Raw genomic sequence first — 25,238 nt, 5'->3', positions numbered from 1 at the left:
GATGAGGGCTGCCAAGGGGAGGGGAAGCAAAGAAAAAATCTGGTTCATCTAAGCAAGTTCAGTTATTGCAGAGGCTGTTACTTGACAGCTGTGGTCAGGATCTTTCCTTTTTGTTATGGCTTTAGAAGTTGCTGTGTGCTCATCACACACTATTGGTGTTCAACAAGAATGGATTCTTCTAGATGTTTATTCAAGCACCAGAGTGAGTTGGTGCTTGCCAGGAGCCCTTGGTGCCAGACAGCAAAAGCAGTGGATGCTGTTGGTTACTTGTGTTTTAGAGCTACAGCAGCATTTCAGTGCTGTCCCTCAGCACAGAGAGGATCCAGCCAAGGGGGGCTCCCCTAGGGTGACAGTCACCCTAGGACACCTGACATCTGCAAAGAAGCAGCACAGTTGTCACCTTCCTGTATAGAGTCTGGAGTAGCAATAGATGTTCCATGTGGGTTTTTTTTTCTACTGCAGAGGGAACACAGTGCTGGTGCCAACAAGAGAATTCCTTTTGGCTGCTCTGAGGGGAAAGAGCATTTTCTGCTTCATTAAGCTGCTGCTGCTTTAATGTACCAAGGAGAACAATAACAGGGAAACAGGGATGTCACTGGCCTGAGGGAAAATACACATGCTGGAAGGGAAATAGGCAGAGATAGATCTCTAATAGATCAGGACTATGAGAGTGGTAGTCCTGGCAGCTTTAAAACTAACTAGAACAGCAACATCATTTGATTTCCCTTTTCTCTTTAATTAGAACAGCCAAGCATTATTGCTGCATTACAGAGCATTTCAACAGCTGCTTTTCCCAAGAGTTCCTTCCAAGCTGGGTGTTAGGGACAAGACTTTAGGATTTTAGATTAGCAGCAGATCTAGTTTCCATAACAACTAAAAGAGTCTGTTATATCTAGAATAGCACTTGTGTCTCTCAGCAGTTGAAGTCATCCTGCTGCTCTATTTTTGCTTCAGGTGCAGGAGGAGCTGTTGTTTCTCAGAGCCCCTGAAGCTGTAGTACAACTGAGATGTGTCAGCTGGGAAAGGAACCACAAGGCTCTGGCAGTGCAGTGGGAGTGTCAGGTGGGACAGGAGGGATGAGCAGCTTTGTTTTGCTTTTAACCCCAGCTTCCAAGGCTGGGGTAGCAGGAGGGCACTGCTTTCACCTGAGCTGCTCCCTTTGTCTCCCTCTTTGTTCCCACAGCCCTGTGGCTGGGGAGCAAGGGCAGCCCTGAGCCCACAGAAGATGCTGAGGCAGGAGGTCAGGCAGTTTGTTTATTGGCAAATAAGTGCTGAAACCCATGAGCCCCAGAAACACAGGTGCTCAGTGCCCTGTTACATTAGAATGGTCACAATACCTTTGGGGAAAGTGCAAAAGATCAATAAACAAGCAAAGTTAGTTCTGACATACCCAGGGGAAGGGTGTGAACAGAGCTTGGTGCAGGTGAGTTTCTCTTCCATCCAGCTCGAGTGGAAAACTTGTGACACATCAAGTGGAAGTCCTTTAGGTGAGCTCTAGCTAAGACTTCATTCCAGAGGGAGCAGGGACACACACACCTGAGCTAAACTGTCCCATCCCTCCAGGACAGCTTGGGTCATGGTTTGTGTATGGCCAAGAACAGCTCCTTGTTGGGAGTCACAGCAGGTGGGACTGTCCCTTTCTGCACTGGGATGCACCAAATCTGTTCACTGCTGACATGGGAGGGGAAACATTCATTAAATCAGTGATTCAGGGTGGAAATAAAATCAGGCTAAAACATGCCTGGACAGACACACTGAAAGAAAAGCCAGGACAATAACACAGGGAGCAAAGCTTGTAAAAAGGCTTGTAAACTTTGCAGTCCAAGAGCAACTTCCCAGAGGAAATGCAAGCAAGATGCATGGTCCCTTGCACGGAGGTTTGGGGTTAGGCTCTGGGGTAGCAGGTTGGTCTCCACAAAGAAATCTTCCAGCTTCAGGGGACAGGGGTAGGTGGGAGCCTCCAGGCCCCAGGACAGTGACTGTGGCTCTTGGCCAGCTGTGCATTGCTGGTCTCCCATGGGGGAGCAGGGTGGGTGGGTTTAACAGGCTCCTAAATTTTAACTGCAGCCTCCTTGCCTTATGTGCTGGGACATGTCAGAGGGGGTGTGTGGGACACTTCCCTACTGGAATGCTCAGTGGTTGGACTTGGGCAATTCTACTGCTGGAGAAGAGAGGAGGGGCAGACAGGCACTAACCCACACCAGACAGGAGGGAAGTGTAACTGGTGAGCAGCTGCTGAGGGACACAGCTCACCCTGGGAAAGCCACTGCAAGGAACAAGACCAGGGCAGGGAAGGGAAAAAAGTAACCAAGGAATCTTGTACCATCAGGACTAACCTCAAAGCAGGCTGCACTGGTAGGTAACAAATTCAGTCTTGGGTGCCATCAGCCCTTTCCCAAAACCTCACCATAACAGTTTCCCCACTTCTTTCCCACAATTCCCACATTAGCAATGGAGTGTCGGCCCTGAAGAGCAATGGTCTCGGATGAGGAAATCTGTGTTAGAAGTGCCAGATGAGGGATGCATTCTGCTTGTACATTCTTCTTAACATTTAACTTAACAGTTCCAAGTAAGTGACAGGAACTTTCCCTTTCTGGTTCCCTCTTTCCCCTATGAGCCAGTCTGGATCCATGCCTGGCAGGCTGTACACAGTGATCATCTGGGGAGAGAAGACAGTACATTAGACAGGACCTTACTCTGCAGACAGAGCCAGGAAGTTCAGTCAGATGGGGACTGAAAGAACAGTAATTCCTGAAGTTCATTTAGCAGCCATCTGTGCCCTTCCCCTGGAGCTATCTGCAGCTTTGACACAAGATCTATGGAAAACTGCCCAGTAGTGTCCCTGTTGCTTTTTCATTCTCCAGAGTGACTCAAGGTACTTTTGTATGTTGATATGTCATCCCTTCTGAGTACAGAAGTTCAGTCTAGAGAAAAGAAAAGTTTCCAACTTGGTGATTTATCTTTTTTTTTTTTTTAGCATTATTAGAGCAGGCACCTAGCCAACAGCTTATCCTGTGGCTCTGGATAAGGCAGCTGTATTTGAGGGTCACAGGGAAGATACAGTGAGTATTGGAGTATTTTATTTTGGATAAAGTTGGGCTTCAACAGGAGGAGTTATTTGGGTGATGCTAAATAGTAAATAGCCGTGAGCACAAGCTCACTGCAACTCAGCAGATATGGGTATCCAGGTAAAGACTGTATTTCTAAAGCAAGTTTTGGGGTAGGAAAAGGAACCAAAGTCCTTGTTGGGCACACCACAGGCTGCTGGGCAGTTAGAGCCAAATCCAAGTCAGGAGAGCCACCAACCTCATCTGCAAGAAGTGCCAGCTCGGTGCTGTCAGCTGCTTCGTAGTCATAGAGGACTCTGGCCCTGCGTGTCCCACTGGCAGGAGGCTTGACTTCATTGGGGTTCAGCACCCCCTCTGCCACGGTGTTGGGCACCCCAACAATTGTGGGCACCACTGGAATTGTAGGCACAGCAGGGAGCGTGGCAGCAGCAACAGCTGGAGGAGAGGTAGCGGCTGCGGGAGATGCGGATTCTGCGTTGCCTACGAATGTGCCTGAAAATCTTAGATGGGAGAAAAAGCTCAGTGAGGCTCCAGCCTGAGGAACCACAGTGACTCTTCCTCTCAGCAGCTGCCTGCAGAGGTGATGCTCAAGAGTTGCTGCCTACACAGCCAGCTGTAACCCACACTGCCCTTCCTGTGGGGAAACACCCTCAGTTCTCAGGTGCTGAGACTGCAGCAGGTGCCACTTGTCTGCCTATTCTGACTCCAGTGCTCTGTTTCACCAGCTTGCAGAGTAGCAGACTGACACATGGCACTGCACAGGGGGCTGGGCAGGTGCTGCTCTCAGCTCTGTTTGACTGGTCCACTGTGCTGTGTCCTTGCCCTGCTCTCACAGTCTGTGTTACCTGTTCTGCCTGCTAATCCTTCTGGAAAGGGATGGGCATTGATGCTGTTGAACTGGATGCCACATCTGGAGGCTCCCAGGCTTTGCAGGCTCTCTAGAGAGAGATGGTAATGGAGCTCAGGCTCAGTTATCTAAGGGGGTGTAGCCCTAGCCCTGGCATTGATCACACAGAAATCCCAGAGTCAGTGAGGGGAGGAGAGCCCCCAGAGCTCATCCTGGCCAATATCATACTTACATTTCTCCTTTGGAGCTGCAGGCATGGAAAAAAGAATGGGACAGGAATGTGAGTGAGCATGTAGAGGCAGCAGCCCCTCGTGGGCCAGGCCTGTGCTGGTGTGACAGTACCAGACAAAACATCCCAGCCCACCCCAGGGGATGTACAGCCAGCAGCAAGGAATATGGAATCTGGGATTTGTTACTGCTGCAGCAGAGCATGCTCAGGCTCATTGCTTGGCAACAGGAATTTGTGTCCTGTGTGATTTAACTAATTTAGAGGAAGAATGTTCAAATTCCCATGGCCATCATGCTTTGAGAGGAATGTAAAAATCCAGTGGCAAAGCCTGCTCCAAATGCACCACCACCATCAGGACTGGTCACCACTCTAAAATCAGAAGCTCTCAGGCCACTTTATAACTTCTGCCCAACATCATGATGTGGGAGGGGGAAAGAGCCCCTGAGCTGAGGGTAAGGACATCAATAACCCTCAGAGAAGTAGAAGCAGTCTCTTGTCTTACCTGCCCAGTTGCTTCTGTAGATCCAGCATGAACTGGTAGCACTGAGCATAGTAGTTGGTCTGAGACTCCACAAACTCATGGAGACAGCGAAGATGATTCACCTGGAGGGAAAAGGAGCATCAGCTTGACTGAGTTTGGTTGCCAGGCAGAGAAACTCTGTCTGCAGCTACTGCTCCCCTAAGGTACCCCTGGGGAGGTACCACCTCTTCTACCTCTATTGCACATGCAGCACTCCACGATCCTCTCGGCAGGAGCCTGTGCAGCCCCTGCCACGCCCGGGTGCCCAGCAGGACTCACGTGTGTGCTGCTGATCCCCTCCAGCAGCAGCCGCGTCACCTCTGCCTGCCGGTCGAACTCGGTCTGTGCGAGCCTCAGCTCGTGCTCCGCCTGCAAACGGGATGGGGCTCAGGCAGCACACGGCAGGAGCCCCGTGCTGCCCTGCAGCCCCGACCTCCACACCCCCCCTTTGGCAGCAAGGCACGGGGGCTGCAGGATCCATCTGCAGCTGGGACACTGAGCAGCACGCACAAGAGACCCTGGGTTGGGATCCCAGAGACCTCTGGCTGTATTTCAGCTTGATTCCTTCTCAATCCTGCATTGGATCACTGCAGGTGATGGAATGGCAGTTCAAAACTGATGCATCAAGCAGGGAAGCTTCTATTCCCACAAGACTAGAACATGAAGATGGGGAGGTTTTGTTAGTCCTGAGGTATGTGGGAAGTCAGTTCCATGCCAGCTCTGGTCCCTTCAATCCCTTCTTTCTGCACCTGCAGGTACAGGAATGTCACAGCCTCCCTAGGCTTCTCTCTGGAAGTGCAGTGGTTTCATTTTTATCACCACATAACAATGGCTGAGGCCAGGCAGCATTTACCAAACTGCTCCTGCATCTGCAGTGGAGATGAACATCCCAGTTCAACTTTCTATCCAAGGGTCTCCTTTGGGACTTAGTTACTGATTCTGAGCTAGGAGGAATTAAACACTGGTGAATATCAGGAAGCTCCATAACAGGCTTTGGGAATTCAGAGACAGACTCACACTGGAGATCAATCTCTTCTCCCCCCCAGCAAACATTGCATTTACAATGGGGCAGAATACCCAGATAGATCCTGGCAAGGAGATCTGCACAAGTGCTGGAGCAGCCACGTGCTCTCCCCTCCTGCTGATAGAAAGGGGTGACAAGCATCCCCTCCTGTTCTCTCCAGCATGCAGTATTCCTTACACCAGTGCTGGTGTCCTCTTGGGATGTGCTGTGACTGATCACAGAAGAGTGACACCCACTCAGCTCCAGGTCACTGGAAAGAGAACCCTTTCCCCTTTTCCAGGACCATGCAGCCATCAGAGAGCAGCCTTGGTTCCTTTTGCTGCTTTGGAAATGCCCTGACCACTCTGGCACAGGACTGACATGTCTGGAATAGAGCCCAGAGGGCTGATCCTGCCAGGCTGAGAGAATCAGAGTAGAGGCCACATCACGGGTGACCCCAGAGGAGACCCAGTATTCCCAGCAGGACAAGCTGGAGGTGCTGCTGGGGCCAGCACAGCTCTCATCTGGTACCAGCATTACCAGTGTAGAGCCAGGCTACAACAAAGAAATGCTTTGACTGTCTTTTAATCAGATTTGTCTATTTTAAGCTGCAACTCAACTGATCTATTTCTTTGCATCCTCTGTATCAAGGGGATTATTTAAAGGAGAAGGGGGAATGTAACAGGAAATACCAGTGCAATGCCTTCAAAACACCAAGTGATTCTTGCTCCTGTGAGCTGAGACTCCAGTATTCAGAGCTATTTAAACTTGTACCAGGCAGACCCAGCTTCATTTGGTGCTGCCTGGGATTTGCCTCTCCCTGCCAACTCTGAGCAGCTGCAGGATGTAATTTCCTATAGAGCCAGAGCTGGATGGTGACCTGGGAGGCCCCTTCCAGTCTTGTGCTTCTCCAAAACATGGAGAACTTCAACATTTACTTACACACTTTGGTCTATCCAAGCAGAATAGCCCAAAGAGACAGGATAGAGGAAGGGATCCTTGCATGCTCATAGCTGACTGTAGCCAGCTTGTTTGGTGAGGGACTGAAGGATTTAAACAGGAAGAGCTGGGTCAGGAACAGCCAGTCCATTCTGCAGATGCCTTTGGAGTAACAGCAACAGGCTGCTAACATGCACAGCACACAGGAACTTCTGCCACCCTGCACTGCCTGCTGGGGGTGTTCGAGGTGGGAAAGCAGCAGAATCCCAGAAAGTGTCTCTGGAAGTTCCATGCAGTGCTGGAGCTCCACACAGAGCTCACCTTGGTCTCAGCCCTCCATCCATCTTCATGGACAAGCCACACTTCACTTCCAGAGCCTCCATGGATCAGAAGGGTAAGTGCAGCTCACCCAGAGAGAATCAACCCCATGAAGCTTCAAACCTCCCTCCTGACCGAGCTGTTCCCTGCAGCAGCTGGGGCTGTGCACAGGAAATGCTCTGTCCTTGCTCCAGCTCTGTGTGGAACCAGCTGCATGGATTAGGCCAGGGGCTACCAGAGGCACATGGAGGCTCAGAGCCTTGGCCACAGGAGCAGAGCTGGGTCACACCTCAAGCATCACCTCTGCTCCTGTCACTCAGTGCAGGGTTCTGAGCCTTCTGTGTCTCCCACCAGGGACGTGGCTCATCCCAAGCTGCTGCCATTGCACTGAGCCCCATGGAGGGATCAGGGCTGGGACACAGCAGCAGCCCCTGCTCCTCCCTGCCTGTGAGCAGGAAGGGTTCCACAGCACCCCCATCCTCTGAACACCCCCAGAAGGTGTGAGCACAATTCCAGCTGGGTACTTACTTTTTCCACCTCGTCGCTCCAAAGCTGCAGGGGCCACAGAGCAACAGGAGAGGAGATCAGTGTTGGAGACGTCGTGAGGCACTTGGCATTAACACCAACAGGCAGGGCCCTCCATGGACACAGCAGGCCAACTCCAGGGACAGGCCAGCCCTTCACCCAGCAGCAGCTGCCAGGTCCATGCCCCTTCCCCTCATTCCTGCACCCTCGAGCTCAGTTTCACAATGGGAGAGCAAGTCCCTGCCACAGAGCCAGCTCTGCTCCCTGCCAGGGCTGCTACAGCCACTGCACTCCATGGGCTCCAGGATAAAAAGGATTAACAGCAGCACCCTCTGCACTGCAAGGCTCACTTTGCTGAAGTGCAGAGGTTGGTTTTGAAGGACAGCCCTTCTTTTAGGATTGTGGAGAGGCAAGTGAGCTTTGTGAGCTCCAGCCACACAGAGGCCAGTGTTCCTCAGCCACAGTCCAGAGAAATAGGATAATCCACCCAGCCTGCACTGCCAACAGACCTGTTTAGCCACAGCAAGGAGGAAGCAGGGGCTGGATGCTGCCTCTGAGCCAGGCAAAACATCACATTACTCCTTCCTATTCTCCTTCCTACTCTCCTCATCCACAGGGGCACACCTGAGGCAGCAGAACACTGGATACCTCCAGCTGCTTGTGGGATCTGGCTTCAGGACATGAAACAGTGAACAGAAGTCACACACAGCAATGGCAAAGGGAGAGAGGAGGCAGAAAAACACATTGATCCTTCCCAGAGGTCCTTGGCTTGGCCTTTCCTCAGCAGCCAACTACTGCCTCAGTCCTGAGATGTGAAATCCCCCTGGATCCCAGAGCACAGCACTCTGCCTGCAACACCCACACCAGGGGGGCCAGAGAATGACCCCTGGGCAGCTCAGCTTCACCTCTGCAGGTCAGGGAAGGACACAGCTGAATTTGCACTGAGGGCAGCTGTGCTGGACATGGGTGTCAGAGGGAGAACAGGCTCTGCTTGGACCAGGCTCTCCCAGCTGAGCTTTGCCCACCAGCTGTCCTCAGGTGGGCTGGAGGAGCCCCAGGTGCAGAAAGACTTGAGCAGCCAATATAAGGAGCACCTTTAGGACCTGCCTGTACTGGGGAGGGGCTGGAGCAGGAAGGTTTTGCCAGGTTTCTGAGATTGCTTCCTTCTCTATGGTATGTAACCTGACTGGCATCTCTTACTTCAATAGAATTATTGTACTGGTCTAAGTGCTGAGGTGGGTGCATTCTTTAACTTTTAAGGGGATGTTTTGTTATTGCAAATCAGGAAGTGGCTTGAGTAAGGCCAATTTCAACCATGTGTGGGGACACAGGTTCCTTCCTCTTCTAAGAGTCCCTGTTTTGGAAGGGGGTGGTGGAAGCATGCTGTAGGAAGCTGGGGAACAGACCCTGAACTGCTTCACTGGCACAAGGCCTTTGCCAGCACATCCCTGTGGTTCTGGAGCAAGGTTTACTACAGGAGCAAGGGGAAGCTCCCCTCTGATCCCAGGCCTTCCCACTCAGGCACTGTGCACAGTACTTCAGCCATGGCAGCCCCATTTAATCAGTGCAGCACCCACCAAATTTGTTTTTCTTCTGTTGCCTTTGCTGTGCCACCTCCAGGTCTGACCCTGTGGTGTTCTGGGACAGCCCAGCTCTATCCCCGGGCTAAGACTCTGTGTGGCTCATTTTTGGACAGCTCAGAGAGCAGAAAAGGCCATCATCTGCTATTGTCTTCCTGCACCCCAGCTCAAGCCAGAGGAATCCTCTTCAAGATACTCAATATGTTTTTCTTGGAATCATTCCTAGGAGTACAGCACATGGCAGGGTCTGAAAGGGATATTTAGGCTTGCACAGCTCATGAACACCTTCTTACACAAAAACAAAAGGTCAGTGTGGGAGAGAGGAGAAACAGCTCCTCAGCCTCCAACTCATAGAAAACAAGGGAGGTGCTTTTTTTCTTGGATTTAATTCCACCTGAGCCTTCCTGTCATGGAAGGGGAAAAAAAAAAAAATAAAAGCAGCATGTTATCCACCTCTCCAAAAAAACAACAATATAAATTTAGAATTCAAATCAGAGCCCAGCTGAGGGCATGTGGTCCAGGAGAGAGCTGACCTGTTTGCTCACCTGTAAGACAAAGCTGTTACCTTGGGCATAAGCAACCCCTCCCTGCAGAAAGGAGCCAAGCTCAAGAGCCAGGTGAGCAGCAGCCACTGCTCTGCACTGTCAGTGCACACTAAGAAGTAGCACAAGGACTCTGGCCTGGAAGAAAAGCAGAGCAACAGGATGAAGAGCTCCTACCTTGCTGCAGTGCCTGACCCCTTGGGATGAATGCTGGGATTTGAGAGCTTGCAGCAAAGCAGCCCTGCCTGTACAGAGCCAGGGAGCAGCCTGGGCTCAGCCTGTTGTTATGGGCTGATGTTTTGCTAATTAGAGATGCAAACTGTAATTCAGGTCATCCCTGCCACTGCAGCTGGACTTCAGGTGGCTCTTCAGCACCAACTGCAGCCTCTGAAAGGTTTGGAAGCCACAAGGCCAGACACTGCTGAGGCCAGCACATCTCCCACAGGCACTCCTGGCAGGAGGCCTGGCTGAGCAATCCAAGCTGATCAGGTCAGTGCTTGCTGCTCTCCCAGAGCCCTGCTCACTGCCAGTGCCACCAGCACTAGCTGAGCCTGATGAGGGAGCACTGAACTAGGCACACATGACCCAGGGTAGACACTTGCTGGCTAAAAACCTCACAAAAATCTCTTCTCCTGTTCTGTTCCTCTATGTGGCCCCTGCTCCCCACAGGTTTGCAATAGAGCAGAAGCAGATCAAGGTTCTTTTTGGTGAGGGCTGGGCATGTCCAGCTGAGTGTCTGGGCACTCCATGAGGTGCCAATGCACATTGTACAAAGGCTTGTCCTTGGGTGTGCTTTAGCCCTGGTCTGCTCAGAGGCAGGGAAATCCCAGTTTCTCTCCTCTGGGTCTCCTAGAGCTTAACTGCAGTCCCTGGGAACAGACCTTCCCAAGGGAAAAGCCAGAGCCACAAGCTGGCTCTGAGCTGCTTAGGAGACAGGAGAACTGAGCAGTTGCTGCAGCATCAGCAGGATCAGCTTCTTCTGCAGGACTCTCATCACTGAGCCTGGGACAGATGGAAATAATTTTCTAGATATTGTGCAAAGCTATTTCTGATCCCAGCATCTCTCTCCAAGAAGGTCAGGACAGACTCCCATAGGAACTAACACTGATGCTGTCAGCTCAGGCACACCTCTGTCTCCAAATGGGATGGGTTTCCCATTAACCAAATCCAGCTTGTTTCCACAGTGTTTTTTGTTTCTGAGAAGGCTGGGCTGTCCTTTTTCATATCTGTGGAAGCCACTTCCAGATTATTCTGTTAGCAGGCATCAGTGTTGTTCTGAATGCTAGTTAGGAAGCAAGATGATCAGTTTTCAACATTTTAACGAGAAATGTGACATTGTGCAATGGGGAGCCATGAACACAGCATGGGAAGTCAATTGCTTGGCCACATCCACTCAGTGCAACAGAGTGGAGACACAGCAGGCTGTTCACCCACCCTGGGTACATCTGGCTGTGGAACAGCTGCCAACACAATGAAACAGTAAAAAATGACCTCTGTTTGCAGAACAGACAAACCTGCACTGTAATTGACACTGGTGGCAGAGAGATTCTTCCACCTTTGTTTTCTTGACCAGCTTCAAAACCTCTGACAGTGACACCATGGTGCAGCTCAGGCAGTCACATGTGTGGCTGATACTGCCACTGTACAGCTGGAACCATCCAGAAACCCTTGGAGGTTGTTCCTCCCAATTGCTCCCCTAGCAATAAAAACCCAGCAGAAGATTCTCACTAGAAATGTGGAAGAGGGCTGGCAGGGAAGCTGGTGGAAAGCAAACCCAGCTGCAAAGGGCAGAGCCTGAGCAGGAGTGATGGGAACCCTCGAGGCCCAGTCAGAGGAATCCTGGGCAGCCCATGTCACATTAAAATGTTGAAAACAGCAGAGCACTAGGGCTGAGTTTCAGTCAGGTAGAGAGAGGGGCAGGAGGAGGTTGGAGAGGCAGAGTCCAGGAGGAGGCAGGATCCAGGGGCAGGTGATCTTACCGCTGAGGCGCTGGCGGAGAGCACGTAATTACGAGGTCTGGTTTCCTGAAAGTCAGGCACAGCCTGGGGGGGAATAGAGTGTCATGTACAAGGCACTGGAGGAGTCAACAGCAGGCACTGGGTGGTGGGTGCAACAAGAGAGCAGTGGCTTGTTTCCTGCCTGTGCTGGGAGCTTTGCTGGGGCTCTGAGGAGAGGCAGGAGGGAGGTCTCCCAACATCTCAGCCAGGCTTGTGCAGTGGGAGGTGGATTGGCTTGTGCAGCCACACCTGGGGCTTGAGCAGCAGACACTCCTGCTGTTAGGAACTCTGTACTTCCAGCTATCAGCTCCTACAGCATGATCCCAAAGGCATTCCCATTGCCTTGCAGCCAGCAGGTTGCTCTTGTTGCATTTGCTCAGCCCTGTGGGACTTCCCTTCCTCCCTTCCCCTTGTCTCCTGCCAACAGTCACTGTGCAGGGCCTTGCCCTTAAAGTAGGAGTGTTTACCAGACTGGAGCATCCTTCCCACAGTGTCTTCTACTGCTCTCACTCTCCCCAACTCACATTTTCTCCTAAGAGTCAGATCTGCTGTTTTCAGGAAGGCACATGGCTTAGCCAAGCCAGGTCTAGCCAAAGGCAGTATAGGAGTTTTCATCCCAGAGGTCAGGAAGCCTCCAAACCACCTTCTCCACATCTAAACTTCTGCCCTGGGGCATGAAGAACTCCAGAGATTTCCTCATTGGAAGTGCAATGAATCCAGTCCACCCCCACACAGTTATGGGCTCATTAACCACCACAATGTGGTGCTTTCATTCAGTCCAGACCAGACCAGGCTCCTCCTGGCATGGCCTCTGGCTGTAGCACTACCTAAAGACACAAACCAATGAGCTGCCAACATCAGGAATCCTCCTGGCCAGCCCTGCTGGGTCCCAGCTCTGGCATTAATCCCCTCAGGCCCCTTGTTCTCTCTCCCAGGTTAATCTCTGCAGTCACCCAGATCCATTTATACACACTGACCCACTTTGCTGGGCCCCAAGCAGCTGGCTGGAATGAGTGACCAGTGTGTGGAAGAGCAGTCAGGCAGTCCCAACCATTTTTTTTCTCATACCATTTAGGAGTTTTAGGGATGGCTGGAGGAAGGAATAAGGAGGAGCAACTCCTATTGCAAGTTAAACCTGAATATAGGGAGAAAAATGCACCAGGGAGGTTTGAGACCAGCATAGCAAGCAGGCTGGACTCATCCCTGTTGGGAAAAAGGATGTCTCACAGAAATAGATGCTTATGCTTTTTGGTTTTTGATGATCAAGAGCAACTGAAGAAACTTCTCCTCCCATTCCCTGGTCTCCAGGGAGTCCCAAAACTAGTCACAGCACATGGGATGAAGGAGGCAAGCTTCTCTTGTACTTCTGTGCATGAAGAAGTTGTATTTGCAAGCAGTGGTCAAAAGGGACCTCTATCCCCCTTCCACTCTGGTAATGGGGAGAAGGGGCAGAACAGCAGCACAACCAGATCATCCTGCCTGTCATTTTCTCTGGGCTGCCCTTCCAGAGAGGGACTGCACCCAAGCCCACCTGGAGGAGCCCGAGGGGGTCTTCAGGGGAGCCCCTGCCTCTCTTGAGCACTGCTTGCAGGCAATGTGGATGGACCCAAGGGATGCTCCAGAGGGGCTGCAGGCAGGTCTGACACTCCCATCCTTCTGGAGCACCTTCCCCAGGCAGCCACAGCCCTGATCACACTCAGAACATGCTGCAGGGCCTGTCCCAATGGGACAAAGGAGATATGAATTTTCTTTTTAAAAATGGGAAAGAGACAATGAGAGGTGTTAAAGGAAAAAAAAAATAATCACAGCACTGTTAGCACAGTCAATACTCACATCTCCCTCACACTGAGCAAATTACAAAGAAACAAAACAAAAAGGTTAGTAAACAAAACAGCATCAACAGGAAGGACAAAGCACAGAGTCTGTGGGAAATGCACAAGCCCAGGTGCTCCACAGCAGCTCACAGGTCTGGGCAGCAGCACTCCAGGGACATCAGGAGACAGAAGCTGTGGGAACACAAATTTGCACTACAGAGGGGAAGAGCAGCAAGAGAGAGGTGAGCTGGGAGAGCTGGGATACTTCAGCTTGGATGGGGAGGTGTGACACAGGACTCCAGGCACGTTACAGAGAATGCTGTGATCTAGATGAGGTGCTTAGAGCAGAGAACCAGCTCTCCCCAGTGCTGGGAGCTTCCACCTTGTGATCCAGCAGTCAGGGAGGCACCCAGAGCCCAGGCACCCCACCTGTCAGCTGAGCTGGGTGAGAGATGGGTCCCCACAGCAGCAGCTGCATTTGCTCTGCTGCTCTGCTCAGTGTTTCAGCCACTCTGCTACTTTGAGGCTTGGCTTGGGGAGGACACCCTGGAAAGCCTGGATTGGCTCTGCACCTGCCTGGGCACCTCAAAAGTTCCAGTGGGAAACAAAGTTTTTCTTTTCCAGCTGCAGGGGAGTCCCTAAACCAGGGATGTGTGTGCAGGTGAGAGGCCTTGGGATCACCTCCTGTAGGAAGCAAGGTAAGGAGGGTGGAAAGGGAGGAAGCACAGGGGGCATCTGAATTCCTGCTCTGATCTGAGCTTAAAGCAATGGCCACCAGTTCCCCCTGACACTGGGGGCACTGTCCCCTCCAGAAGGGGAATGGGGGATTCCTGAAGTTATTTTCAGAGGATCTGGGGGACCTGACAGATTAGAGGAGGCTTTTTTAAAAGGGGAGCTACTACTGTTCACAGCTGTCCTGTGTAGGTCTGAGCACTCTGTCAGACCTGCTAATGGAGGCTGCTGAGCTTAGCACAGCTTCCCCATCTGCCATGGATGTAACTGGAGCTGGAGGAAAGGGAGAACATCTGGGAACTGGCTACCCAGGGAGAGACAAGGCCAGAGGCCCAGCTGGCAGATGGTTAGAAATGGGCTCATAGCAGGGCTGCTGGGTTGGTATCCCAGTGCATCCCAGATTCTGACTGACAAGGACAGCCTGATTCTGACTTGCACACATTTGCCAGTTGAGCTCCTGGCCCCAAGGCAAAAGCAGAACTTGGCAGGTCCTTGTGCCAACAGCCAGAGCTCTACAGGATGACAACCAGCTCCAACCAGGCCCTCCAGGAAACCCATCAATGCCCAGTGTGATAAATTCCCCAAAGCCAGAGAGCAAGACAGGCCTGTAAACTAGAGCCCCATGAAGTGAGCAGAGAGGCTCAGGGACAGACCTTGTAGCCAGTCTGATTCTGGCCACCCCTTCCAGGCTCCCACAGCACTCCTGCCTGGGAGCTGGCAGAATCCTAACTAGTCTGACAGGCTGGGACTGCTGCAGAGCTCCAGCCTTTCCCTCGTGCTCCTCTCAACTCAGCTCTCTCTTGGCTTAGTTCAAGATCCCCTGTGAAAATTAGCAAATCCTCAGAAGATGCTGCATTTTAGTGACTAGCACAACTCATCCAGCAACCCTGATCAGGCAGGAGCCTGGGCCAAGTGCAAGTTTCCAGAGTCCAGAAGCTCAAACTGTTTGCTTCAACCATTCCCCCAAGGGAGGATGTCTCAGAAACAGGCACAGGGCTCCTGCTCCTGGTTCCCTTCCACGAGGGAAGGGATGAGGAATTGATGAGGAATTCCCCCACCCATGCCTGCCAGAGACAGGGCACAGCAGGGTAACCTAATTTTTGACCACGTGAGCCAAGTCCTGGGGCCAGAAGGACTTGTGAGGGAAGGGAGGGAGGGAGGTGAGGGGAGGAGTTACCGCTGCTTTTGCCTCGGCAGCCTTGGCCTTCTTCAGCCTGGCTTTGCAGGCGTCCAGATCCAGGCGCCGGTTCTGCAGGATCCGCCGCTCCTTCTGCAAGGCACAGCACAGAGCTTCAACAGGGTTGGGGAGGGGATGTGGTATCACTTAGGAATCAAATTTATTTCTTTATTAAAACATGCCAGGGAGACGGAACCAGTTGCTATGCTCGTCTCCCTTAGCAAGAGTTTTGGGGCTGGTTGCCAGGGATACAGGATAACCTCCTGGAAACAGGGCAGCCTGTGATGGGTGGTGCCCACAAGCTGCAGGAGTGGGGAAATGAGTTACTTTCCTCATGCACATCAGCTGCCAACCCTTCCCTATCAGAGGGGGAGCCTGAGCAGATCTAGGGTTGGCACTCCCTCATCCTTGCATTCTTCAAGGGGAGAGCTATGGAGTTATCCATTACCATAGGGAAAGGAAGGGGATCTCTTAGCACTGTTTCCCTCTCCCCCTGCCCTCCTTGTCCCCAGGGACATGACAAGCCTCCCTCCCCTCCCCTGCTCCACACTTACAGAGATGGTTCTCCAGTCCCCTTCCAGGAAGTTGCGCAGTGGGGTCAGGAAGTTGATGGAGGCAGAGCGGATGAATTCCCGTTCTGCTGCACCCAAGCGCCTCTGAGTCTCTCCAACTTTGATCAAAGTCTTTCCTGCAACAACAGGAACCTTCAGCTCCAGAGAAACCCATTCACTTGTGTTGGCTTCAGCTCACCCAGAGTTGGCAGCTCACCCAGAGCTTCACAGTGCCATGCAGGGGGCACGGGCACACCTGTACCTGCCTGGGCAAGGTGACTGTGCCTGTCCCACACCAGCTCCAGCCCTGCCCACTCTGCTGGTGGCCTGAGGCATCTTTTCACTGCTCTCAGGGCAGTTCTGATCTTATCTATCTGCTGAGGCGTTTATGCCACTGATATATTTTACTGCTCTACCTGCTTGCGCAGACTGATCCTTCTTTGCCTCATAAAACAAAGGCACAGGAACAGAGCAGCAAATTAAAAAGCACCAGAGCAGAAAACATGAATTGATGAGGCAGTGTTGGCTATAGATGCAGTTACAGCTGCTCTGGCTGTAACAGGACTCACTATTGAACAGCTATTGATTTGGAGAGCAGGAACAAAGCTCATGGCAGGGGCAAGGACAGCTGGAAGTGAAGGCTGTGTCTCTGTGCAGCTCTGCTGCTTAAAGAAGCCCAAAATCCCCCCAGGATGGGACAACTGTGAGGATTTAAGAGCAGAAAGATGGTCTGTATTAGGGTATTCTCTTGGGGAGGGATGGACTCCCAGGACATCTCCATAAGCCTGGCTGACTTACCATAAGGTGTCCCTGGCCCAAAGTCATTGGCTGCCTCTGTCATGTACTGTGCCAGCAGCTCCCCGTTGGTGACCCGGGAAGGCACCTTCCTGTCAAGCTTCTCATACAGGAATTCTTCTACTCTGGCACCTGGAATGGGAACACCAGGGAGGTGGAAAGAGGGTCCCTGAACTGGGATTTATGACAGCCCACCCCATGCAGTCCTCAGTGATGCACTGGACAGCAGGCACCAGTGCCAGGAGCAGGTGGCCCAGCCCCAGGCTGGGAGGTGCTCTCAGCTGCACAGGGAAGGACAAGCCCATTTCTCCCAAACCCCACAAACTCTGCAGGGCTCTCTGCCAGGGGCCATGTCCTTCAGCACTGAGCTCCAAGTGCTATTTGTCCTTCAAGCCTTAGGAGAAGCTGGACTTACTGGGGTTTGGCTGTAGCAGAACTTCAGTCTGACGCAAGATCTTCTCTGTCCAGTTCTTTGTGCAGTCTGCCCTGGCCAGAAGGTTTTCAAAGTGGGCATCAAGTTCAGTCTTCTCAGCCTGGCCCAGCTTTTCTTCAGTAAACTGCAAGAAGAAGGCAGTCATCAAGTCTGTTCTCCCAAAGCAAATTTAGTGTTAGAGAGTTAATAAGGGACAGTGAAGCTGCTTTTGTCTTGTGTTTTTACCTCAGAATAGAGCTAAAAACCCTCCAAGGTGTCCCTCTTTTTTTCCCAGGCACCTTCAGGTGAAGAGGGCAAATTTTTTGCCCAAGAGTAGAACAAGCATTGGGCTAAAAATAGGTTTGAGAGGTGTTCCAAAATAAGTAACTTTTAATAAGGTCTAGTACAAAAATATTGCAGTTGTGAGGGATCTATTTAAATATACACATGGCTTTCTCTGCTTCATGCAGGAGAGCAACAGACAGCCTTCACATGAGGGAAGGTGCTAAATCCCTTCATCTCCTGCTGACCAGCTCTGTGTCTTGCAAACCCAAGGGGTCAGGAATGCCACTACCACCTGAAACTCAAACTCAGGATTTAGATAAAACCACTCCCAGCAAGTGACACTTCTTCTGGGACACACTCTGAAGCAGGGAATGGAAACATAACACTGTTCAACTCTTCTCAGCACTCAGCTTCATACTGGCAATGGACAATCCCTCCCTCTGCAATTACTTTTAAATTTAAAATTAGCAGCAGGCACAATTAGGCTGTACAAGTGTCTCCAGAGTTTTCATACTGGGCAGTGACATCTGACCAGGTTGGTCAGTTTGGAGATGCAGCCTCAGGTGGTCTGGACACCCTTCATTGTTTCCTTGAGGGATTTCTGAGAGAAGAGCCCATTCTCTCTTGTCCCATCCCCATTTCCCACTTGATCCTTTCAGTGAATTTGGCCAATTTCAGTGTATTTTTATTCCCTGCTCTTGGCAGAACCAGCATCTTGTTGGATCATGCTAAAAGACCCTTTGGACAGTGGTGCCATCTGGGTTCCTACAGAGGCTCCAGTTGTCCCTTAACCCTTGTAAATGGTCTCTGATGCCATTGCTGACTCATCAGGATGTGGTACTGAGAAATACTGGCACAGTCAGATGCCAAAGATTAAATCCTGGCTAAAGCTCTTGGATGAAATGCTGCTCTTGTCTGATCTACCCCTGGTACTTTCTCCTCTCTGCTTCCCTACACCAGAGCTCAGCTCAAGTTGGGCCAAGATGCCCCTTCCCAGGGTCCTGGTGCCTGCTGCCCCTCCTGGGCAGCTCCTTCCTCTCCCATCCAGCCCAATGCTGGGAACAGAGAGGGGGAGAGCCCAGAGCAGGGGCAAAGAGCCCTTGGAGTCCTGTTACAGATGCTGAGATATACAGGCCCTGCAGGTATGTTTACACAGCGACCTGCTTGGCAGGGTCGGAGCTCAGCCACTGGAGTGCCAGATGTGGGTGGTGACAGATCCTCAGCTGCAGGGACAGGGATCCTGTTGCTGGTCTCTCCTCTGCATCAGCAGCCCCTGGTCACTGCCATGTAATTTTACCAAAATCTTGCCATGGTCCCCTGGCCATTGCTGGGCACAGGTAAAAGCAGATTCAAGGTGAGAGGGTGTTTGTATTGTTTTGGTCTGAGATTTCTCTGGGGCTCACACATGGCTCAAAGTGGCTGGGGCTGCTTTCCTCTGTCACTGCTGGGAGCCCAGAGCTGTTTTCAGACTCTGCCAGGCTGGGCTGAGTCACTGCCATGCAGCAAACTGGGACTTCCCAGGTATTTGGCACCAATTCTTGAGTCATCTGTTTAAGATCTTTCCTTAACAAGCCAAGAGTCTTTGATGTAAAGATAAGCCTCTCTCGCCCCCTTTTCCCAGACAGCATTTTGAGACCTCAGCTCACTTTCAAGTCCAGCTCTTTTTCCTGCAGTTTAGGTTTATCCTGCACCAGCATCTGCCCGGGAGCTGTCAAACCTAAACCCAGTTTCTTATCAGCTGAATTGAGTCAGCTTCTTACAGCATTGCTGCAGTGCCAGGTCACTGCTGAAGCCCTCCAGCATCTCCACAGTACCACTGTCCTGAACCATTGCAGCTCTGGGGTCCTTTGCTTTATTAGCAAGTGGCATCTTTGGCATCACTGTCCTCTGTGGCTGTTTTGTGTAACTCAGTGCAGGGGTCACAGCTCAGCACTTGTCAAAGCTCAGAAACTCAATTCTTATCTCAAGTCAGGCACTAAAGCTGTTTGTCTTGCTGAGGGCAGCAGCAGGATCAGGGCAAGCCTGGGGGCTGTGCCAGAAGGGGAGGATGGGCAGGAACTCAGCCACAGCCCCTGGTTCCAAAGGGTCAGGCCAGAAAACAATCTCTTATTCAGGCTTTCTTTCAGGGATGGAAAGGAGGGCATGAAGCAAGTGCAAGGCATGGGAGGCTGTGACTGCACTGACACTGAAACCCCTCAGTGTCCCCCTGACCCCTGCCCAGGAGCTGGATGTGCTGAACCCAGCCTGGGTGCTTGGTGCCTCACTGCAGGGGCTGCCCTGGGTGCTGCCCCCTCCTCCCTGGGCACAGAGAGCTGCTGATCCAGCTGTTTGACCTCTAATGTGACTTTTTAGACCTATCAGAGAGCCCACCCAACTTCACAGCACTAGTGGGGATGCCATGAAGTGCAAGGAGAGCAGGATCACCTGCAGCAGGAGCAGCCTACCATAGATCAGATGAAGCTCTCCTGGAAGCACATTCATCACAGGAGATTACAGGTAACTTACACTGACCTATGAGCTGCCTTGTGTTTTTGCCTGGTACAAGTGGAAATCTGAGATTTTAGGTGGCAACAGGTCTCATCTGCTGGTCCCTTCTTCCCTGGCTGCCCAGTGAAAAGAAGGGTAGAAGAACAGCAGTTGATGAAATTTGGCTACTCAAGCACTTCAGGCAGAACTCCCCTGTAAAGGATTTCTATTCCTGAGAATCTGTTTTCATAACACAGAAATTTGACTGAAAAGATTTCATGGTGACACCAAGAGATGCAGGACAAGCAAACTGATCATACCCTCAAGCCTCTTGACTGTAAAAAGACAGATTTTTATGTCTTCCTGCTCCCAGACTAGAAGCATTGCTATGTTTTACAACAGATTGCCACAAATGGGAGTGTTACTTGGTTTTGTCAAGTTGATTTACAGGTTTGGTGCAGATCCCCAGAGAGACAGACAGGGCTGGCAGAGCACAAGCAATTGCAGTGCTGAGAAGAACCTCCAGCTCCTCCATCCTGCTGTGGCAGAACTACGCCCATTTGTTTTCTAGAACCTCAGCCCTGAACCAATTTCCAGATCTGCCTCCTGGGATCATGAGCCAGAGCTGAGAGGTTGTTCCCTGCAGGAAACATCCTTGCAGCTGACCCACAGCAGGTGCTTAATAATGCAGGGCAGCCTTTTGTCAGTGCCACTCTCACTCTCCAGGAAGAGCAGAGCTGTGCTGCATTCCAGGACATGAATAATTCAGCCAAAGGTTGGGTTTCCTCTGAGACACTTGGCTGGCCAGCAGGAACAAGAGATGCTTTATCAGGGCCCAGGTGGGCAAACAGGGTGACCCAGCAGGAAAGCAGCACTTGGGCCACAGGCCCAAAAAGAGCATGGAAGTGCTGGGCTGCAGTCAGGGGAGCTGCCCCAAGCACTCACAGCTGGGGAAAAGCCCCTTTCCCCAAGAGGCTGGCAGACACTTGAATGGGATGTCAGCAGGGTCAGTAAACAGTGCTGAGCTGGAGGGGCCCCTCTGTACCACAGGTACAGATCAGACAGGCTGGGCCTGTGACTAAAGGACAGAGTTAGGCTTTAAAACAGCCCATGCTGAAAGCATCAGCACCTTCCTCTCCTGATAAGTCAGGGGAATAAAATCCCAGTATAATAAAGGCCCAGGCCTGTATGCTGTGATCTCTGTCAGGGTGGCTGCAGCCACTGTCTAGTGGCACAGTTCAGGCCCTTGTGCCATTTGCAGGGTCCTCATTTTATACAACTGGACATTACTTTTGAATTTCCACTTTAAATTACAAAGATCAAACCAGGGCCAGGAGATTTAAACCAGGAATAGTCTCCTGTACCTGCCAGAAGATTTAGACTGTTGGGTTTTTCAAAGCCTCCAAATAGTTCAAAATGCCCAAAAAACACAGTAACATTTGCTCTTTTGGTGATCAAAAACACAACACAATCAGTTGAGCAAATCTGGTTCCCTCTTTGCACAGGGCTGCAGTAGGAAAGAAGCCACTCAGCATCTGAAAACTACCTGATTTTCAGCAGCTCTGGACCAGATAGAGTCTGCTCCAAGTATTTGGTCACCAGGAATCAGGAAAGGCAGGCTGGGAGCCAAGTGAAACTGTGCTAGAGGACAGAAGGAAGCCATTTACAGGGACAGCTTGGTTAACTCATGAGCATGGCATTTAAGAGAGGAAAAACATTGTGGTGGTGGATTGACCTTGGCTGGACATGAGATGCCACCAGGGCTCTCTATCATTTCCCTCCTCAGCAGAACAGGGAGGTTGAAAATAAGATGGAAAAACCTCATAGCTCAAGATAAAGGCAGTTTAATGAAGAAAAAGTTGTGTCTGGAAGCAAAGGAAACAAAAAGATTTTCCTGTCTTCTTCCCATCTGCAAGTGATGTGGGACTACTTCCTGGGAAGCTGAGCCTCAGTACATGCCATGGTTACTCCAAAAGACAAATGTGCTCTCTAATAATGTCCCACCTTCTCCTCTCTCTTAGGTTTTATTGCTGAGCAATGTCCTATGGTATGGAATATCCTCTGGGCAGCTTGGGTCACCTGTCCTGGCTGGGTCTCCACCAAGACTTTGTCCTTTCCTTGGGTCAGCTTCTGCTCTCTCAACTTTTAAAGTGTGAACACTATTAAGGTCAGCAAGCAGAGGGTTAATTTCATCTAATAATGATAAAAGTCTGTTATATCACCAGAGTTCAGGGGGAGTCTGTCTGTCTGCAGGGGCTTCAAGACAGGCTAAGTCAGCCCCTAGCTGTTTTAGTAATGACATTAGGGGGGGATAAGCATCCAAAAGCTGTATTCACCCTTGGGCATTTTCACCCAGAGCCTGTTTACATCAGAACTGACAAAAGACAGACACCTACAGTTATTTCCAGACATCCCTGAAAGAGCCTGGCTTGCAGCCTATCTACAACAGAGACATCCAAGGTGTGGCCACAGCTTCCACTGGCCAAGGTTTGGGATCAAACACACTTACTGATAACTGGAAGGTGCATCTGATCAAAGGAGGGGCTCTTCTTCAAGTGAGGATGAAGAGTGTCCTGTCAGGAGCCTGCCTGCAGGTGCTGCACCCTCAGTACTGATCTGATGGCAGTGCAAGTGTCAGTGCAGGTGAGTGCTGAATCCTGCACAAGCTCTGCACCCTTGCAGTGCCCAAACCCAGAAGCTCATTCCCCACTCAGGGAAGTAGAGCTGTTCACTGCTTTCCTACCCCAACTTTGTCTGCTCTGCTTTTCTGGAGGGATCCTGTGACTGAAGCCTGAGCAAGGGAGAGCCATGTAAAGGAAGCAGTGGATTTGAGCTGTTTTTATTGGTTTTTTTTTTTGTCATTAGGAGCTAGTCCAAAGCCATTCTTCCAGTACCTATGCTGGGTAGTATTTGACAGGTTTCAAACCACTCCTGCCCTGAGCCAGCCCAGAGGTGCTGTGCTGACCATGCCTGTCTCCTTTGCCCCTGGCTGAGCCCTCACTCCAGCTCAAGTCAAGCTCCTGTGTGTTGGTCAGACAGCTCTGCCAGACAGCAGGAGCTGATGCTGTCTGAGTGGAACAGCACATAATGGCCAGTCCATTTATCTCCCAGTTGCTGCAGTTCCAGTAAAACATCACTTTGTTAAATGCCTGGAGCTGGAGGAAACATCTCCAAATGCTACAGAAAACAGCTTTTTCTAGAGAGATTTTTTCCCATCCTAGATCCTCTGCAGTGCTCAAGAGTGCTACAAACCCAGCCCTTACTGCCCACAGCAGACCTCAGCTGTCAGTGGTGGCTCTGGGGAAGATGGGTCAGGGCTCACCCACACCAGGGCTCTGCAGACACCCAAAAAGGCTGAATTCACCCAGCTGTGACCCCTCATGAGGTGGTTTTCAGCCTCAGATGTCTTTCCTTCCAATTCCCCCTGCTTACACTCCTGCTGCTGTCCACAAGTGCTGGTGCCACTTGGTTTCAATAAATTACAACTGCAATTAGGCATATGAATATTCATGTACGAGACAGTGGAGTAGGTGTAGCAGGCAAAGCCACGATTTATAAACGCCTCCTTGCTCTGGAATCACTGTGTGCAGACACTGTTCCCAGGCCTGTCTCCTTCCTACGCCTTGGAGCTAAAAAACACTTACCAGAGACTTACAATAAGGCTTCTAAACATAAGATTTCTTTCCAGCATTACTTCTGCATCCAAGGTCATTTGCATGAGAACGGCATCTTTGGGCTTTCCATCTGCTCCTTGTTTTGCACCTGTAGTTAATATTTCCCTTTTTCATAACATATGACTCACTGGCAGAGTTACAGGAGGTGATATCTGCTTTCAGGAGACCAGTGCTCAAGAGAGCCAGGATTTTACTCCACTGCACAGAAGGTCTGGAACGAGGCAGCTCTGCTGTTTGTTTACCAGCCCCCATGCAATAGGCAGAGCAACAAGCCCAGACCCAGAGTCACCAGCTGGACCTCACTTCCCAGGCAGGATCCCAACCAGCTCTGACCTGCCTCCCTCCTCTCCTGGCCAAACAAGAGCAGTTTTTTCAGACATTATGCCCAATAAATAAATACGCTCAGCAGCTCCATCTCACCACCTGCTGCATCTCTACTTCTCATGTGTATCCAAATTTATTCACAGCTCCAGGGCGGGTTATTTCATCCCCAGAAGCTCCTGACCTCCAGCTTGTGAATATCAGAGTATTTTGAGTTGGAAGACCCACAAGGATCATCGCAGTACAACTCCTGGCCGTGCACAGGAACAGCCCCAAGAATCCCCCTGTGCCTCAGATCATCCAAACGCCCCTGGAGCTCTACAGGCCTTGGGACCACGGGGAGCCCGCTCGGGGCCCCACTCCTCTGGGGAAGAACCTTTTCCTATTCCCAGTCTAAACCCCAACTCGGCTGCTGCCCGTTCCTGGCGTGGTGCTGATGTCTCAGCTGCCCTGTGAGGCCCGAGCCGCTCGCTCTCAGCGGCTCCTTCCCATCCCCAAATGGCCCCCGTGTCACCCCAGCCCCGGAGCTCCTGCTCCTCCCCAGGGGCTGGAGTGCAGAGCGGGTGCAGGGCACGTCCATCACCAGTCCCCAGGGACCATCCCACAGGACGCCAGAAGGATTGGGGCTGGAAGGGATCTCTGGAGATCGTCCCGTCCGAGCCCCCTGCCAGGGCAGGGTCACCTGGAGCAGGTGACACAGGAACAGGCCCAGGTGGGTTTGGAATGTCTCCAGAGCGGGAGCCCTCCCTGGGCAGCTGTTCCACATCTCTGCACCCCTTCCCGGTGGCTCTGGGCACGGACAAAGCAGCCGTGTGCCAGCTCACACAGCTTTGTTCCTTTAAGGACAACAAACGCCAGGCACGAATTTCCCTCCGCACTGTCCCCCGCATCCCGAGCACCATCCCGGGGCTCTGCCCTCAGAGCCACGGCCGGGGCGATGCTCCGGGCACTGCGGCTCACACAGACGGACCCGCCCAGCTCCGATCTCCCTCTCCAGCCTCCGCGGGTCCGAGCAAACCCCCCCTGGCTCCGCCGGGCCTGGACCCGCGGATCCCCCGCACCTCCCGCCCCGCGGCCTCCGGGCGCTGCTGCTGCCGTGGCGACACCCCCGCCTCACCTGCATGGCGCGGGAGAAGAAGACTCCCGCATCCGACGCCAGTTTCTTCACGTTGAACTCCATGGCGGCCCCAGAGCCTTCCCGGCCGCACCGCACCCCCGCTGTCACCGCGCCCGCCGCGCCGCCGCCTTTTATACCACCGGGTGACGCCCGCGCCGCGCGTCTTAAAGGGGCTGCCACTTCCAACAGGGCCCGTGCGCCCCGGCAGCGCCTCGGCGGGCGGGGCGCCGGCGGCTGGCGCGGCCCCTTTAAGCGCGGCGGCGGCGGCGGGGGAGCTGTCAGCGCCCGCCAATAGGAACTCGCGCCGCGCTCCCCGCCCCTTCCCT

General features: G+C 52.0%; 1 protein-coding gene across 6 annotated transcripts; it reads right to left on the bottom strand.

Moving 5' to 3' along the window:
• Positions 1 to 1,240: 1,240 nt before the first annotated feature.
• SH3GLB2 (SH3 domain containing GRB2 like, endophilin B2) lies at positions 1,241 to 25,140 on the bottom strand. 6 transcript variants are annotated; one of them, XM_079324421.1, is made up of 12 exons: positions 24,913 to 25,140; positions 17,053 to 17,194; positions 16,641 to 16,769; positions 15,846 to 15,979; positions 15,292 to 15,384; positions 11,551 to 11,613; positions 7,453 to 7,476; positions 4,944 to 5,033; positions 4,647 to 4,747; positions 4,148 to 4,162; positions 3,307 to 3,568; positions 1,241 to 2,659 (listed from the first exon to the last, which is right to left on the bottom strand). In XM_079324421.1, exons 1-12 carry the CDS (start codon positions 24,973 to 24,975, stop codon positions 2,552 to 2,554), a joined length of 1,224 nt encoding a protein of 407 aa, XP_079180547.1. In that variant the 5' UTR covers positions 24,976 to 25,140; the 3' UTR covers positions 1,241 to 2,551. The 6 variants fall into 6 exon arrangements, with proteins under 6 accessions (XP_079180547.1, XP_079180542.1, XP_079180543.1 ...); XM_079324416.1 differs by lacking the exon at positions 4,148 to 4,162 and having other exon boundaries at positions 24,913 to 25,131; XM_079324417.1 differs by lacking the exon at positions 11,551 to 11,613 and having other exon boundaries at positions 24,913 to 25,131.
• Between the last annotated feature and the right edge of the window lie 98 nt (positions 25,141 to 25,238).

This window comes from Erithacus rubecula (assembly GCF_903797595.1).
Source record: "Erithacus rubecula genome assembly, chromosome: 21".
Lineage (NCBI taxonomy): Eukaryota > Metazoa > Chordata > Aves > Passeriformes > Muscicapidae > Erithacus > Erithacus rubecula.
Note: the sequence above shows the minus strand (reverse complement) of the source record. Positions and strands in the feature narration are given on the sequence as shown.